General features: G+C 40.2%; 3 protein-coding genes across 3 annotated transcripts in view; all 3 read right to left on the minus strand.

Moving 5' to 3' along the window:
• Positions 1–560: 560 nt before the first annotated feature.
• The window catches only part of LOC311488762 (olfactory receptor 5M5-like), a gene marked incomplete at its 5' end in the record, with an annotated part of 137389 nt that continues 122364 nt past the window's right edge, over positions 561–15585 (minus strand). Inside the window, one exon of the mRNA XM_084545611.1 lies at positions 561–1167. Within this exon, the coding sequence (XP_084401737.1) occupies positions 586–1167 (582 nt within the window). The 3' untranslated portion in view covers positions 561–585. The remainder of the gene's footprint in view (positions 1168–15585) is intronic.
• On the minus strand, positions 5092–6547 carry LOC311488325 (olfactory receptor 2K2-like; the record flags this gene model as incomplete). The annotated part of the gene is made up of 1 exon (XM_084544954.1): positions 5092–6547. Exon 1 carries the CDS (start codon positions 6061–6063, stop codon positions 5092–5094), a length of 972 nt encoding a protein of 323 aa, XP_084401080.1. The 5' UTR covers positions 6064–6547.
• LOC311488708 (olfactory receptor 4C11-like) lies at positions 6397–14622 on the minus strand (the record flags this gene model as incomplete). The annotated part of the gene is made up of 2 exons (XM_084545559.1): positions 13744–14622; positions 6397–6425 (listed from the first exon to the last, which is right to left on the minus strand). Exons 1-2 carry the CDS (start codon positions 14336–14338, stop codon positions 6397–6399), a joined length of 624 nt encoding a protein of 207 aa, XP_084401685.1. The 5' UTR covers positions 14339–14622.

Raw genomic sequence — 15585 nt, forward strand, 5'->3', positions numbered from 1 at the left:
TCCAGGCAGCCAGGTAAATAACATGGTGTGTACTTGAATGAAACCACAAGGACATGAGCTTAAATGAGTCTTGGCAAGAATGTCCACTGGAAAAGCTTTCCCACACTGACCAAGCGTCTGACCAAGCCTGAGCCCCCCTTTATGAACATTTCTATTGAGAAGACACTGCAAAGTGGAACATATTTTATTTGAGTAGTTATCATACACACAATATATTGTTCACAAATATCAAGTTTAAACAGATATCCCGTAAGCAGATTTAAACAATCATGTTAAATAATGAATTTAACTATAATTCTAATAACAACATACTATGTATTCGAGAACTTAAAAATAATGTTACCGTAATTTCTCTCACTGGAAGTCTGATTAATGTGATGTGAATTTTATAACTTGGAGTCAACATATTTCATAGGCATACAAGAGTGAAGAGAATTACAATCTTAAGGCTTCATTAAGTTTTGTTTTTTAATTGTTGGGCTTTTATCTGCAAAGAGGGGAGCATTTTGAATGTCAACTTAACTTGTTCAATCAAAAACATTACAGCAAGGTTCATTTATATAGACTAAAATAATTAAAAGTTTGTTATTTACTTACAATGTGCATGTTGACTTTTAACGTTTGAATGCAGGACCCACTCCTCAAAATGATCAATGCTCTGATTTGTGGCAGTTTCAGTCCATAAATTAGAGGATTAGTAATGGGAGGAATGACCACATATGCTAAAGATAAACCAACCGCAATGAATGGACTGATTTTAACAGTGTCGTCACGACTCAATGATAGCTCACAGAAGAGAGAGAAAGAAAAAATCAGAAATGATACAGTGTGAGGAAGAAGGGTTTGCAACGCTTTCCCTCTGAATTCAGACGAGCTTCTCCTGCAGACAAGCAGAATACGCAAGTAGGTGTACAGGACATAAAACAGAGGGATAAAAATTATGATCAGAAAAGTCTGACCTGTATTGTTACTCACTAGTGTGCCTGTACATGAGAGCTGCATTACAGGCCAGTTAGAGCAGAAAATCCTGTTCAGCTTGTAGCCACAAAAAGTTAAACGAGCAATAATAGAGATACTGATGCCACATGAAAATGCAGGATAGACTACAGCAAACAGTATAAGACTTGCCACCTTCTTAGATGTCATTTTACTGTGATAGTGTAAAGGCTGGCAAATGGCAACATATCTATCATAGGCCATGATGCTGAGAATAATCAGCTCACATGAAACATACATGTAAATGACATAGCTCTGAACGAAACAAGACGGATGTGAGATCAGATGAGTGTCAGACAGAATATCCATCAGAAACCTGGGAAAGAATCCGGCCGAGCCATATAGAGCGTTAACGGATAGACAGCAGATGAATATATACATGGGCTGATGCAGAGACTTCTCCTGGCAGACTATCACAATTATAACAACATTGGCAAAGATTACAGTCATGTAAAACAACAGACATAATATGAAGAAAAGATAACTGAGTGCTCCGTGGTCTGTAAACACTGTGAACTGAAAATAATAAGTATTCACACTACTGTTGTTTGTCATGTCTGGAAAACAGCAGAGGTGCGAGAAGAAAAGTGAGAGTTATGGAGAGAAAGAAGTTGATCAGATAGATTAAATGAGGACTAAACGGTGGAATAAAATGGACTGAATGATATTTCCTATTTAAAACATTTTTAACAAGACACTTAAGTAAATCTTTTCATTTAAGTTAAAGCTTCCTGTTCTCAGCATAAATCAGAAATCGAACCTGTGTAGAAAATGTCACATGAGACAAATACAAAAGAAACCCAACAAGAAACCCAGGTTATCATGAGTAAAACACCATTGTAGTTGAATTAATGATGGAGAATGAATGCAGGTTTTCAATGTCACAAAGATGACAGACAAGTAAAATCCAACAGTCACATTTGAATGTAATGTTTTGACTATAATTGCAATTTGAATAAAATCAAACAGTTAAAATTACGAGAGACACACATCGATTGGTCTGCGCACCTAAAAAAGACATAAAGACATTCTGAAAACAGTCTTATCATCAGTGTACAGTATGTAAACATAGATCTCAGGAATACTTACAGTGCACACACACTGATATGATGAACTTTTATCTTGTTCTTCTGTTACACTGAGAGCAGTCGTCACATAATATCGTCATGTGACTGCTCTCAGGAGCAAAGACGCATGTAAAATAACCAATCTGGGAGAAATTTAGACATTAAATGGGGAGGTTACTTACATTTGTGTTCTCTGGTTGATGGGGGGGGGGGGGGGGGGGTCCCCCCACAATTGTCACAAATCCATGTATTTTTGTTTGACTCCTGAATTATTTAGATGCATAGTTTTTGTGAGATATATGTTTATTTGCATGACAGCTAGGGGTCCTTTGGGGTGAGGCAGGGGAGTGCAGATGCATACTGTGTAGCATAAACAGACATGGAGACAGGGTGAAAAGTAGCTGGAGTACACAAGGTAGGAATATTTGCTGTAACCACCTGCTCTGCTATACGTGTTTCCCCCGATTGCTCTCCCCTATCTCTCCAACCCTGACCAGGGTGCAAGAGAAGAGCCTATCAGCCATACCCATAGCTCTTTGAAGCACTGGCTGGCTGAGATAATCCAGCTCCTTCACCAGGAGCCATAGTCTCTGCTAATATACAGGGATCTGCTGTTTCATGGATGAGGAGAGATGTTTCATCCCGACCCAGAGAGGCCGGCTGGTTTGGGAGTTCTCGCAGCTTGTTCTCGACACGTCAACCAGGCGGAACTTTTTTCTCATGTGGTATTTTGAGATTGGTCAGAAATTGGAAGTAAGCATGGCTAATGCAGAGCGGAAATGTTAGCAGCTACTCTGTGAGTTCCCAGATGCTAATATTTGCAGTGTGACCGCTAATCTTTCCTGGATAGAGATCGCCATACTGTGTGATATCCGAAAATAATAAGAAAAGTGCCTCTCATTGTCTGTCTCCCAGATCTCCCACAATGCTTAGCATGTGTGACGTATGCTGCAGTGGGAGGGCCCTACGAGGACTTCTCCCAGCATTTGAGATTCTTGTGAAGTAAATGACCTGGCCAGAACGAACTTTATTCTTGTTCTTGCTCACCTCGAAAATAAAAACAAAGTTCTCACTTCTCACAGAATATGTAACAAACCTAAGATTGGTTGAGACCATCCAGAGTGCTAGGGGAGCCTCAACAAGGTCTCTTTATGGTAACAAGTGGCCAGTTTTTTAGAAATGGTGCACTGACTCACAGGAAGTTCCTTTTTAGAGTTTAGTGACTGTGATCATGTCTTTTCGACAAGACATGGTGGACAAAGGGAAGGCTTTCTCCACCATTAATGTAAAAAGCAGCTATTTCTGCTTGCCATTTCAGTTTTGAGGGAAAGCCTGTCAGACAGCACCTTCTGGTATGTCGTTTCATGTGGAGTGCCCTTACTAGGCTTCCAGTTTCCAAACCACTGGCTCCATCCCAATGTGTAGGACACCCTTTCAGTCACACCTTTTGAAACTTCATAACCGGTGGATTTAAAAATGATTGCTCAAAAGCCTTGCAGATGTCTTTTGCTTCAACTAAGAGAGTGGATGAGATTTACGCCCGTTCAGTTGAGCCACCCACCATTTTCCTCAGAGGTACATCGGTGGTTACATACAGTATGTTATGTTTGGTGCGGGCATTACGAGTTTACATGGACAGGACCAAAAGCTGCAGGAAAAGTGATCAGCTTTTTATGTCTTGAGGCAGCCAGTCTCTAAGCAACGTCTTTTTCACTGGATTGTGGGAGCACTTGCATTGGCTTATATCTCCACGCTGCTTTCACATTCCACTAGTGGCCTTGCCACATCATGGGCCTTTTAAAGAGGAATCTCCATCCGAGAGATCTACACCACAGCTTGTTGGGCCTCCCCAGACACCTTCATGAGGTTCTATACACTTGATGGTACTGCACGTTTAGCCCAAGCAGTACTCAGAGTGTCTAAGCCTTTAAATGTTTCTTTCTGGGACTGTGGGTCCTGGGGGAACATCTGCCCCGCAGTCTGGGATGTCTCTCTAATGTGAGACAGAAAACGAATGCTATCAAAGAGAATTTAAGGTTACTTGCATAACCTCGGTTCTCTGAGTAGCATGAGTGAGTGTAACCAGACCAACGTTCTTGCTTTCCGTAACGTGGAAGAGGTGTCCATCTTTTTAAATGACTAGCAGCACAGTGTCCAGCCTCGTATCTTCACCCTCTAGGACACTGACTTGCTTAGCTCCAGCCAATCTTACATGGTAGAGTGCCATAAGATCCCCTTGTGAAGTCATGCTGTAGGCGTTTCCAATGTGAGACACTCACTCATGCTACTCAGGGTACTGAGGTAACGTTAGAAACCTAAAGTTTCTGCAGACAGTTGTGTTGTTCCATAGTGATTGGTATATATGGAATATATTCTTTTAAATAATTATTTTCTGCTTCAGAGTTAAACAAGCAGAAAATAAAAAATATTGCAAGCATATGGACTCTTTGTGACCTCTCTCTTTGGCTTGGGTTTGATTGTTGTATTAAGGGACTGTAGACGAAGACCCAACAGTTTAGCCTTTTAGGATGTTCCTTCATTTTGGTTTTAAAAAAAGTCAAAACAGTAGTTCAGTTATTATGATTTTATTTATTTTTTAGCACATTCAAATGCAATTGCTGTCAATATTCATCTTATTAGTCCATCAGTCAAATAATATGGATTGGAACAGTCCTGTTTATTTTAATGCCTAAAATCACACACACAGTTTCTTAATAAGTTTCACAATCTCACAGCAGGAACAAGATGCAAAGCAAAACAAGAAACGAGAAGGAACCCACAATATGTGGGTCTCTTTTTGGTTTCTCCGAAGACTTTTCTAGTTGGGTATGGATACAGATGTTCCTATTAAACATATGACATGTTCCTTTTGTACCCACTATAAACATCAATACTAAATACAGAAACAATGATTATGTCATTGCCAGTAAGGTAGTTCAATAAAAAACTGCAGCAAATCCACAATCTGAGTTTTAACAAGAAATATAATACACCTAAAGGTCACCGAACAATGGCTGCTTAGTTACAATTAGACTATTTTGATGAACAAGCTCTTGATATGTTTATGAATTTCTTTCATTTTAAGTCCATATATAACTGGATTAAACAGAGGATGAAACAAAATTGCTTGTAATGCTATAATTAAACGCACAATTTCTGGAAAATTGACTTCCATCCGTACCAGAAGTACATCAAATGCACTCAAACAGGAGAAGTGAAATAAAACCAGTAGATGAGGTAAACAGGTCTGTGCAGCTTTTTTCCTGACTTCTTTGCAACTTCTATATGTTATCACAAATATCCTGATGTATGTAAAACATATGAAAAGCACAGGACAAATTATAACAGCTACCACACCCACCAAGCCATATATGTGTAATAATCTGGAAGTGACGCAGTGGAGCTTGAAAACTGAGCTGTTACAACTTATTCCTTTTAAAGTGAAAATACAGAGTTTGGTATTAGCACTCATCACAACAGGCAATGTAGTCTGACAAACGGGCAGAAGCCAAGCTAAGACAAGAGAAATACTGACAGTGGTTTTTCTCATGATTATTGGATATTGCAGAGGTTTACATATAGACACATATCTGTCATAGGACATGGCAGACAAAAGAATATATTCTGAACCTGCAAAAGAGTAATTTACAAACCACTGAAAGAGACAGGCTTGGTAAGTTATCATCTGTTTTTCTGATAACGTGTTAATCAGAAGCTTTGGGTAGACCACGGTGCTGAAAAGAGCAGAGTTGATTAACAAAGCTGCAATGAAAATGTACATAGGCTCATGGAGGTTTTTATGAATCACTATGATGCACACGATCATAGAATTAAAGCAAATAATAAGAATAAATGACATAAGCATGATCACAAAATAAAGATATCTGTACTTGTTCATATCCACATACCCATCAAGAGTTATATATGTTATATTTAAATCACTATCCATCTTCATTAAGGTTATCTGAAATGGAATCTTGATGAACAATAAAAGATGCATTACTGTAAGTCAAACATGTCTCATTTAGTCAGTACACAACCTTGAAACAGATTTCTTTTGTCCAGTGAAAACACAAAGACTGGCGTCAAAAAGTGATCTTTGGTCTCTTTTATCAGACTGCACCAACCACCATGGATCTCATTAACCTAACATAATTCACCAACAATCTCTGGAGATCTGAACTTTTCCAGGTTACTTCAACTGGCTGGTGAATAGACACAACATGGACTTCTTGAATTGACAAGCTTATCTTCCAATATGATCCGGGAAGAAGTGACAGTGCTGACACCAACTGAACATTGGGGCAGGCCAAAGGGTCAGTATTTATGCCTGCTAACGTCCTGCTAGCTGCAGCTCCTCAACTAAAAAAATCAAGAATTAAACATGATTAGTTAATATGTTCTTTGTTTTGTTTTGTTTTTTTAAATACAGCATGATGTCTCTATTAAAGTGGAATTAAAATGAAGGGCTACCCAGAGGGCAACAGAGTGATAAGGACCTGAAAATCTAAAAATGGGGAAACTTATAGAAATCTATTTTGTTTATTTTACGGTCCACACTTAAATAGCGTGGAATGACACAGGTCCACTGTTGGCTGGCAAATAATGACAAGTTCCCTCTTGGATAGCATAGAGCGATACTTACACTCCAAAACGGATGAATAACAGAAAAAAGCAAAATAATTTTATTTATTTTTTTAACAAAGCACAAAGAATTTCTGACCAGTTTCGAGTTTCAAATGAAGGGGAACCCATGAGGCAGCAGAGAATTTTTAAAACTTAGAAGAAAAAAGTTACAGTAAAGATGACCATGAACAATAAAAATAAAATGGAACCTGTAAATCTACAGAATTATCCATTTAAGCATTGACGGAAGCATCCGTAAAAGGTACAGCGAATAACCTGTAAATCTACGGATTATCCGTTATCAGGTTGACGGAAGTGTCCATAGAATCGAGTGCTAAATAAATGCAGAGATGGACAGAAAAAGGTTAAAGCCATCAGGTGCCCAATTTAGGAAAAAAAGAAAAGAAGAGGAGAAACGAGCAAAAGATAAAGGTATGCTATGTTCTCTCTGTATGATTACAGCATCCATGTCATGAACCACACTCCAGGCTAATGTTAATTGGTGGTATACGTTTGTTAGCCTTTTTGCTATGATGCTTGCAATGCTTATACAAAAGTAATTCATCTTAAACACCAGATCTAATTTCACCATAAGATTGTGCTTTGCAACAAAACTGTTACAAGTTCAGTTCAACCATTTTATTGTTTTTTTTTTCCCAGTTGTTTTTCTTTTCTTTCCCCATTTTTAGATTTTCAGGACCTTATCACTCCATTGCCCTCTGGGTAGCCCTTCATTTTAATTCCGCTTTGATAGAGCCATCATTCTGTATTAAAAAAAACAAATAAAAAAAAGGGGAAAGAATCAAAGGCTTGGCAGTAAACAGACACTCATTAGGTGAAACAATGGCTGCAGATAGTGTCACTCTAGTAGTGGGAGGTCCCCTGCTTGATAGGTAGAGATCGCTCAAAGATGCAAGTCCCCTCTTTTCTTTTTCTTCAAAAAAGATTAAAAAGCACATTTGAAGTAATAATATGGTAAAAGGCATTTAAAGTAAATTTTCTATGTAATTGTTTTTGTTTAAAAATGCCCAGAAACCCAAGTCCCCTGTTGTTAGTCAATGAAGAATGAGAGTCCACTGCATGGGTGTGTGTGTGTGTGTGTGTGTGTGTCTGTATGTCTCTGTGGGCCCGTCCACACGTACGAAAACGATCTTTTCCCTCTCCGTTTTCGATCATCGTTTCAAGAAATATCTGCGTCCACACAGGTCCGTTTCAGCACGACCGAAAACGCTACTTCCTATTCCAGGCCTATAAGTGGCGCTGTTTCGGTTTCAGAAATTCATCAGAAATGGAGAGGAAGATGCGGAGCATGCGCATAAAGCTTGAGCGCTGTTTACAAATCGCCTTTTTTGCTCAGCGTGGTGGCACAGGAGCATGATATTTTGCCCTAGTAACCCTAATAGGCTCAACATCGTCTCCAGCATGAAAACTAGCATGTAGTCCGCCATTGTTGTTGATGTTGTTACGAGACGTCTCGCGGGATGTGGAAAGCTGCTCGGGAGTGTGGCGATGACGTCATCGTTTTCCCCGTATTCGCCGTCCACATAGAAACGCAAGAGCTGCGTTTTCGAATTTCTCCACCCTGGGACCCGTTTTCAGAAAAGTGCGTTTTAGGGCAATGCGTTTACAGGATACGTGTGGACGAAAGGCCAAAACGATGAAAAACTTATGCGTTTCGGCGTTTTTGCGTTTCCGTGTGGACGGGCCCTGTGTCTCTCTGCGTTTTTACGGGGGTGGGAGGGTTGGGTTTTTGTCCTTGCTGTTTTTAGCCTCTCTGAGGCACTTTGTATTGCTTTTAAGTATGAAAAGTGCCATATAAATAAAATCTGATTGATTGATACAAAGCACACATACAGAAAAAACGTTAGTTAGTTAGTTTAAAAAAAAAAAGTAAAATCAACCATTTCAAAATACACATACTGTAGATTCTTGATTGTTAAACAAACACAACAGTGCCTTACTGTTTCACAACCCTTTGCCCTTTGTTTCAAGCGGATGCTATGTAGAATTTTATCCAGCAGATGTCACCACATTTAATTGTATCAAATGCTTCAAAACAGACTGATTCAGTAAGCTTCGGTTTCTCCATCACTAGATAACAGGGCAGGAGTTCCACACAACATGGGAGGATTACAGATAACACGACAGAGAACAAAGGGAAGGGCAGGGCTATGCGTATATACACACCAGTGGGAAGTGGGGTGACGAGACACAGGTGAAACTAATGAGAGTGGAGCACACAAGGAATAACCAATGAAACAAAAGGGGAAAACACAGGGAGTTACACTAAACAGGAAACCAAGGAAGAAGTTTACAAAATAAAACAGGAAACTCAGAACAGGTTCACAGAAAATCTTTAAACACAGAACCATGACACTTTGCATCTGAGAAGTCTCCTTTCTGGGGAACCAGGATAGCATTCAAGACTACTTATTTTCATTTCTTCCTGGATTCAGTGTTATTAGGCTTTAGATCTGGACCGCTCTCAGATTACTAGTCTCTAGTCATTTAAATAGTCAACTAGTTTAAGAAGTAAGGGGGCAACCGGTGCCAGAAGTAACTACTCTTCCAACTCGCTACTGTGCCAGAGTGTGTGTGATTTATTTATTAATTAATTAATGGTTAGTTATTAATTCATGAATTTGTTGTTTTATGGTGTGTTTTATCATGTTTTTGTCTTGTTTATCGGAATGTTAACGTCAAAGGTATTTTATCTGGCCTGTCTCTAGATCACGATCACCTGTCCATGGCATGTAAACGGATTTTGTTCATGACCAGCACAGCCTTTCACCACCTACTCAAGTATACTTGCTCACCTACTCACGGAGCTACCTGTTGGAGCTTGGCTGCCTTCAACTGGAGCCAGCACACATATCCCTCTATACCAACAACATGCCTTGTGAGTTACTGCTTCACAGAGACATGGCTTTCTGAGAACATGTTCAGGCAAAATGTTAAAGTTCAACTGGCCCAGAAAAACATCTACAAAAAAATCATCCTTCATTCCATCTGTAATAACTATGCTCAACACCCTGAAATAGACCCATGCCGTAATTATCCAACTGGAGGCTTGTACCTATTTGCTTAGTTAAATCCAGGTGGCAACTTTTTTTTTTGGCCAGATCTATCTATCTATCTATCTATCTATCTATCTATCTATCTCACCAGCAACCGGTTTCCTGACAGATCTTCCAACTACGATGTCCTTTTTAACCCTTTTCATCCTTTGTCAACTTTGAGTTGATGCCACACAAACAGGATGTTGCGTTTCATCAAATTCCCTGCACAGCTCAGTTCTAGGCAGCCTGGACCCATCTTTGCCTGGTTCCCTCAGATTTTCGAAGTCTCAGCCTTACCGAAGGTTCTCCGCCTCAGCCATAGCCATAGAGATATAAACATACTCAGTGAACCAGTCTCTCCCTCCTACCTATTTGTCCACGCCTGAGGTCACTTGCCTAAACTACACTATATTACCAAAAGTATTCGCTCACCCATTCAAATGATCAGAATCAGGTGTTCTAATCACTTGGCCTGGCCCCAGGTGTATAAATTCAAGCACTCAGGCATGCAGACTGTGAAACAAGACATTTGTGAAAGAATGGGCCGCTCTCAGGAGCTCAGTGAATTCCAGCGTGGAACTGTCATAGGATGCCACTTGTGCAACAAATCCAGTCGTGAAATTTCCTCGCTCCTAAATATTCCACAGTCAACTGTCAGCTCTATTATAACAAAATGGAAGCGTTTGGGAAAAACAGCAACTCAGCCACGAAGTGGTAGGCCACGTAAAGTGACGGAGAGGGGTCAGCGGATGCTGAAGCGCATAGTGCAAAGAGGTCGCCGACTTTCTGCACAGTCAATTGCTACAGAGCTACAAACTTCATGTGACCTTCAGATTAGCCCAAGTACAGTACGCAGAGAGCTTCATGGAATGGGTTTCCATGGCCGAGCAGCTGCAGCCAAGCCACACATCACCAAGTGCAATGCAAGGCGTCGGATGCAATGGTGTAAAGCACGCCACCACTGGCCTCTAGAGCAGTGGAGACGCGTTCTCTGGAGTGATGAATCACGCTTTTCCATCTGGCAATCTGATGGACGAGTCTGGGTTTGGAGGTTGCCAGGAGAACGGTACATTTCAGATTGCATTGTGCCAACTGTGAAATTTGGTGGAGGAGGAATTATGGTATGGGGTTGTTTTTCAGGAGCTGGGCTTGGCCCCTTAGTTCCAGTGAAAGGAACATTGAATGCTTCAGGATACCAAAACATTTTGGACAATTCCATGCTCCCAACCTTGTGGGAACAGTTTGGAGCGGGCCCCTTCCTCTTCCAACATGACTGTGCACCAGTGCACAAAGCAAGGTCCATAAAGACGTGGATGACAGAGTCTGGTGTGGATGAACTTGACTGGCCTGCACAGAGTCCTGACCTGAACCCGATAGAACACCTTTGGGAAGAATTAGAGCGGAGACTGAGAGCCAGGCCTTCTCGACCAACATCAGTGTGTGACCTCACCAATGCGCTTTTGGAAGAATGGTCAAAAATTCCTATAAACACTCTCCTCAACCTTGTGGACAGTCTTCCCAGAAGAGTTGAAGCTGTAATAGCTGCAAAAGGTGGACCGACATCATATTGAATTCTATGAGTTAGGAATGGGATGGCACTTCAGTTCATAGAATGAGTAAAGGCAGGTGAGCGAATACTTTTGGTAATATAGTGTATGACATGAAGTGGTGAAGCTAAATCCTCTGCCATGGTCACCAGATGCAAAACCCAAGCCCTTTCCACTTAAACTCATACACACTTGGACAAATTTACTGTAGTCTTGTATGGGCGTTAAACTGAAAACAAAAGTTCTATAATAGGTGTACGGGTCCAAACTCAGCCTGATTTGAATAACACCAGCCAACAAAGACTGAAAAAAGATTATAGATACATATTAGGTTTGGTCCATTTGCATCCTATGAATGGTATTTTTCACTGTGAAACCTTCATGGTGATTTCCACAGATTGCTATGGATTTGCATTATAAGAACCAGAAGGTAGATTGAGACCCACAGGAAAAGAAATAGTGGAAAAAATGTTGTACTTTGCAACATAAATACACTTTATTCACTTTACAGGTTTCACATTTTAAATACCTTACAGTTGTTGTAAAAGTCTTATGTATTGTATACAGCTATATCATAAACATACACATGTTCTCAATGTTACTTTAACACAGGATATACTCATTTTGTAGCCACTATACACACAATGAGAAGGATTTGCTGGTAAGACTTCTAATTTGAAGCTGTAAAAACTAATTTTCCTAAATTGTTTTCCTCAAAAACCAGTGGAAATTCTGTATTATTTTGTCCTTACATCATTGAAGTGGGTGATGCTTTGTTAAGTAGTATTTAATGCCCTTTATATCACACAGAAATAACATCTATGCCTTAATATCACACAAAACCATTACCTTAAAGTTAACATTACCACATTACAACAGTTTGCTGAACAAGCTCCTGATATGTTTATGAATTTCTTTCATTTTAAATCCATATATAATTGGATTAAAAAGAGGATGACACAAAAATAATTGCAATGCTAACATCAAACGTACAATTTTGGGAAAATCGTCTTCCATCCGAACCAGAAGTACATCAAAAACAGTCAAACAGGAGAAGTGAAATAAAACCAGCAGGTGAGGTAAACAGGTCTGTGCAGCTTTTTTCCTGACTTCTCTACAACTTCGATATGTTATTACAAATATCCTGGTGTACGTACAAAGTATGAATAGCACAGGAAGAACTATGATATTTACCAAAGCCACCAAGCCATATACACTATATTACCAAAAGTATTCGCTCACCTGCCTTTACTCATTCTATGAACTGAAGTGCCATCCCATTCCTAACTCATAGAATTCAATATGATGTCGGTCCACCTTTTGCAGCTATTACAGCTTCAACTCTTCTGGGAAGACTGTCCACAAGGTTGAGGAGAGTGTTTATAGGAATTTTTGACCATTCTTCCAAAAGCGCATTGGTGAGGTCACACACTGATGTTGGTCGAGAAGGCCTGGCTCTCAGTCTCCGCTCTAATTCATCCCAAAGGTGTTCTATCGGGTTCAGGTCAGGACTCTGTGCAGGCCAGTCAAGTTCATCCACACCAGACTCTGTCATCCACGTCTTTATGGACCTTGCTTTGTGCACTGGTGCACAGTCATGTTGGAAGAGGAAGGGGCCCGCTCCAAACTGTTCCCACAAGGTTGGGAGCATGGAATTGTCCAAAATGTTTTGGTATCCTGAAGCATTCAATGTTCCTTTCACTGGAACTAAGGGGCCAAGCCCAGCTCCTGAAAAACAACCCCATACCATAATTCCTCCTCCACCAAATTTCACAGTTGGCACAATGCAATCTGAAATGTACCGTTCTCCTGGCAACCTCCAAACCCAGACTCGTCCATCAGATTGCCAGATGGAAAAGCGTGATTCATCACTCCAGAGAACGCGTCTCCACTGCTCTAGAGGCCAGTGGCGGCGTGCTTTACACCATTGCATCCGACGCCTTGCATTGCACTTGGTGATGTGTGGCTTGGCTGCAGCTGCTCGGCCATGGAAACCCATTCCATGAAGCTCTCTGCGTACTGTACTTGGGCTAATCTGAAGGTCACATGAAGTTTGTAGCTCTGTAGCAATTGACTGTGCAGAAAGTCGGCGACCTCTTTGCACTATGCGCTTCAGCATCCGCTGACCCCTCTCCGTCACTTTACGTGGCCTACCACTTCGTGGCTGAGTTGCTGTTTTTCCCAAACGCTTCCATTTTGTTATAATAGAGCTGACAGTTGACTGTGGAATATTTAGGAGCGAGGAAATTTCACGACTGGATTTGTTGCACAAGTGGCATCCTATGACAGTTCCACGCTGGAATTCACTGAGCTCCTGAGAGCGGCCCATTCTTTCACAAATGTCTTGTTTCACAGTCTGCATGCCTGAGTGCTTGAATTTATACACCTGGGGCCAGGCCAAGTGATTAGAACACCTGATTCTGATCATTTGAATGGGTGAGCGAATACTTTTGGTAATATAGTGTATGTGCAATAATCTGGAAGTGACACAGTGGAGCTTGTAAACTGAGCTGTTACAACTTATTCCTTTGAAAGTAAAATTACACAGTTTGGCATTAGCACTCAGTATAATAGGCACTGTAATCTGACAAGCAGGCAGAAGCCAAGCTAAAGCAAGAAAAATACTGACAGTGTTTTTTCTCATGATAGTTGGATATTGCAGAGGTTTACATATAGACACATATCTGTCGTAGGACATGGCAGACAAGAGAAAATACTCTGAACTTCCCAAAGAGTAAGTTACAAACCACTGAAAGAGACAGGTTTGATAAGTTATGATCTGTTTATCAGATAGCATGTCAATCAGAAGCTTCGGGTAGAGCATGATGCTGAAAAGAGCAGAGTTGATTAACAAAGCTGCAATGAAAATGTACATAGGCTCATGGAGGTCTTTATGAGTCACTATGATCCACACGATCACAGAATTAAAGGAAATAGCAAGAATAAACGATATAAACATGATCACAAAATAAAGATACCTGTACTTGCTCACATCCACATACCCATCAAGAGTGATATATGTTATATTTAGTTTGCTATCCATGTTTATTGAGGGTGTCTGAAATGAAATGTTGATGAATAAAATGGGTATATTACATTAAACATGCCTCATCCAGTCATCAGTACCTGACCTAGAAATGGGCTTCCAGCGAACACCAGAATAAAGAAAAAGTCCCCATTAACACTGACCATGACTCGAGTTTTTATCAGACTACTTAACCCTCTCTGGATCTCATTAACGTAACACAATTTGTCTATTAAACTCTGGAGGCCTGGATTTTTCCAGGCTACCTTTAATCTGATGTTTTGATGATGACACAACTGTAAAAATTGAGCAATAATATTACAAAACATACAATTTTGGGAAACACAATTTTAATTCACAGTAAATGTACATTGTAAGCACCCAAACAAGAGAAGTTGATTAAAAAGATCAAGTGTGGTAAACAGGTTTGTGCAGCCTTTCTCCTGACTTTTTTGGAACTCTCTTAGGCTAGCACCCAACCTCCCGGTGCTACATAAAATTGCAGCCTACTGCTTTGAGTGTACACATCATGAAAATATGAATGAAAATGCATTATAAATTATTAATATTATTGACTAGTTGACAATTCACTGGAGATTCCTGAATTATCGCCTAAAACAAGATTGAGTGACATGACAGTTACATTTGACGTCTCATCCTTGAGTCTCCAACATTTTTCCCAAATATGAAAAATAATAATAAATTGATGAGATAATGTTTACATGAATGGACCAGCAACATAAGTCCTGCCTCTCTAATAAGTCTCTCTCTGCTTCTCTATCCCAAGCATTTCACGTTATATAAAACACCCTTTTATCAATTCACAAATAAAAAAGTGATACACACATGGCTGACATTGCTGGTAATAGTCTTATACTGCCAAAGTAACTTTTTTAGTGTGTTTGTAAAAGGGGAATCGGGACTACTTGAAAACACTGAGTGGAATTAACTGCAGCAAAGTGATGGTCCTTACAAAGTTTGGCCTCCGTATGTCTGTGGAGGTTCTCAGTCATCCAGGTCATGGTTTATCCAATGAAAGTGTCCAAAAAAGGCCAGCTGGACTTGTAAAATATTTTTGAGATGTTTCACCAATCATCCGAGTAGCTTCTTCAGTTCTAGGGAACTGGTGGGAAGTTTGAGGTTTAAGCAGGAAACATCTACTGAAACCCTAACCCACCAGTCCCCTCGAACTGAAGAAGCTGCTCGGATGATTGCTGAAACGTCTTCTCAAAAATATTCTACAAGTCCAGTTGCTTTTCTTAAAT

Source organism: Chelon labrosus, assembly GCF_963514085.1.
Source record: "Chelon labrosus genome assembly, chromosome: 5".
In the NCBI taxonomy this organism is placed as follows: Eukaryota; Metazoa; Chordata; class Actinopteri; order Mugiliformes; family Mugilidae; genus Chelon; species Chelon labrosus.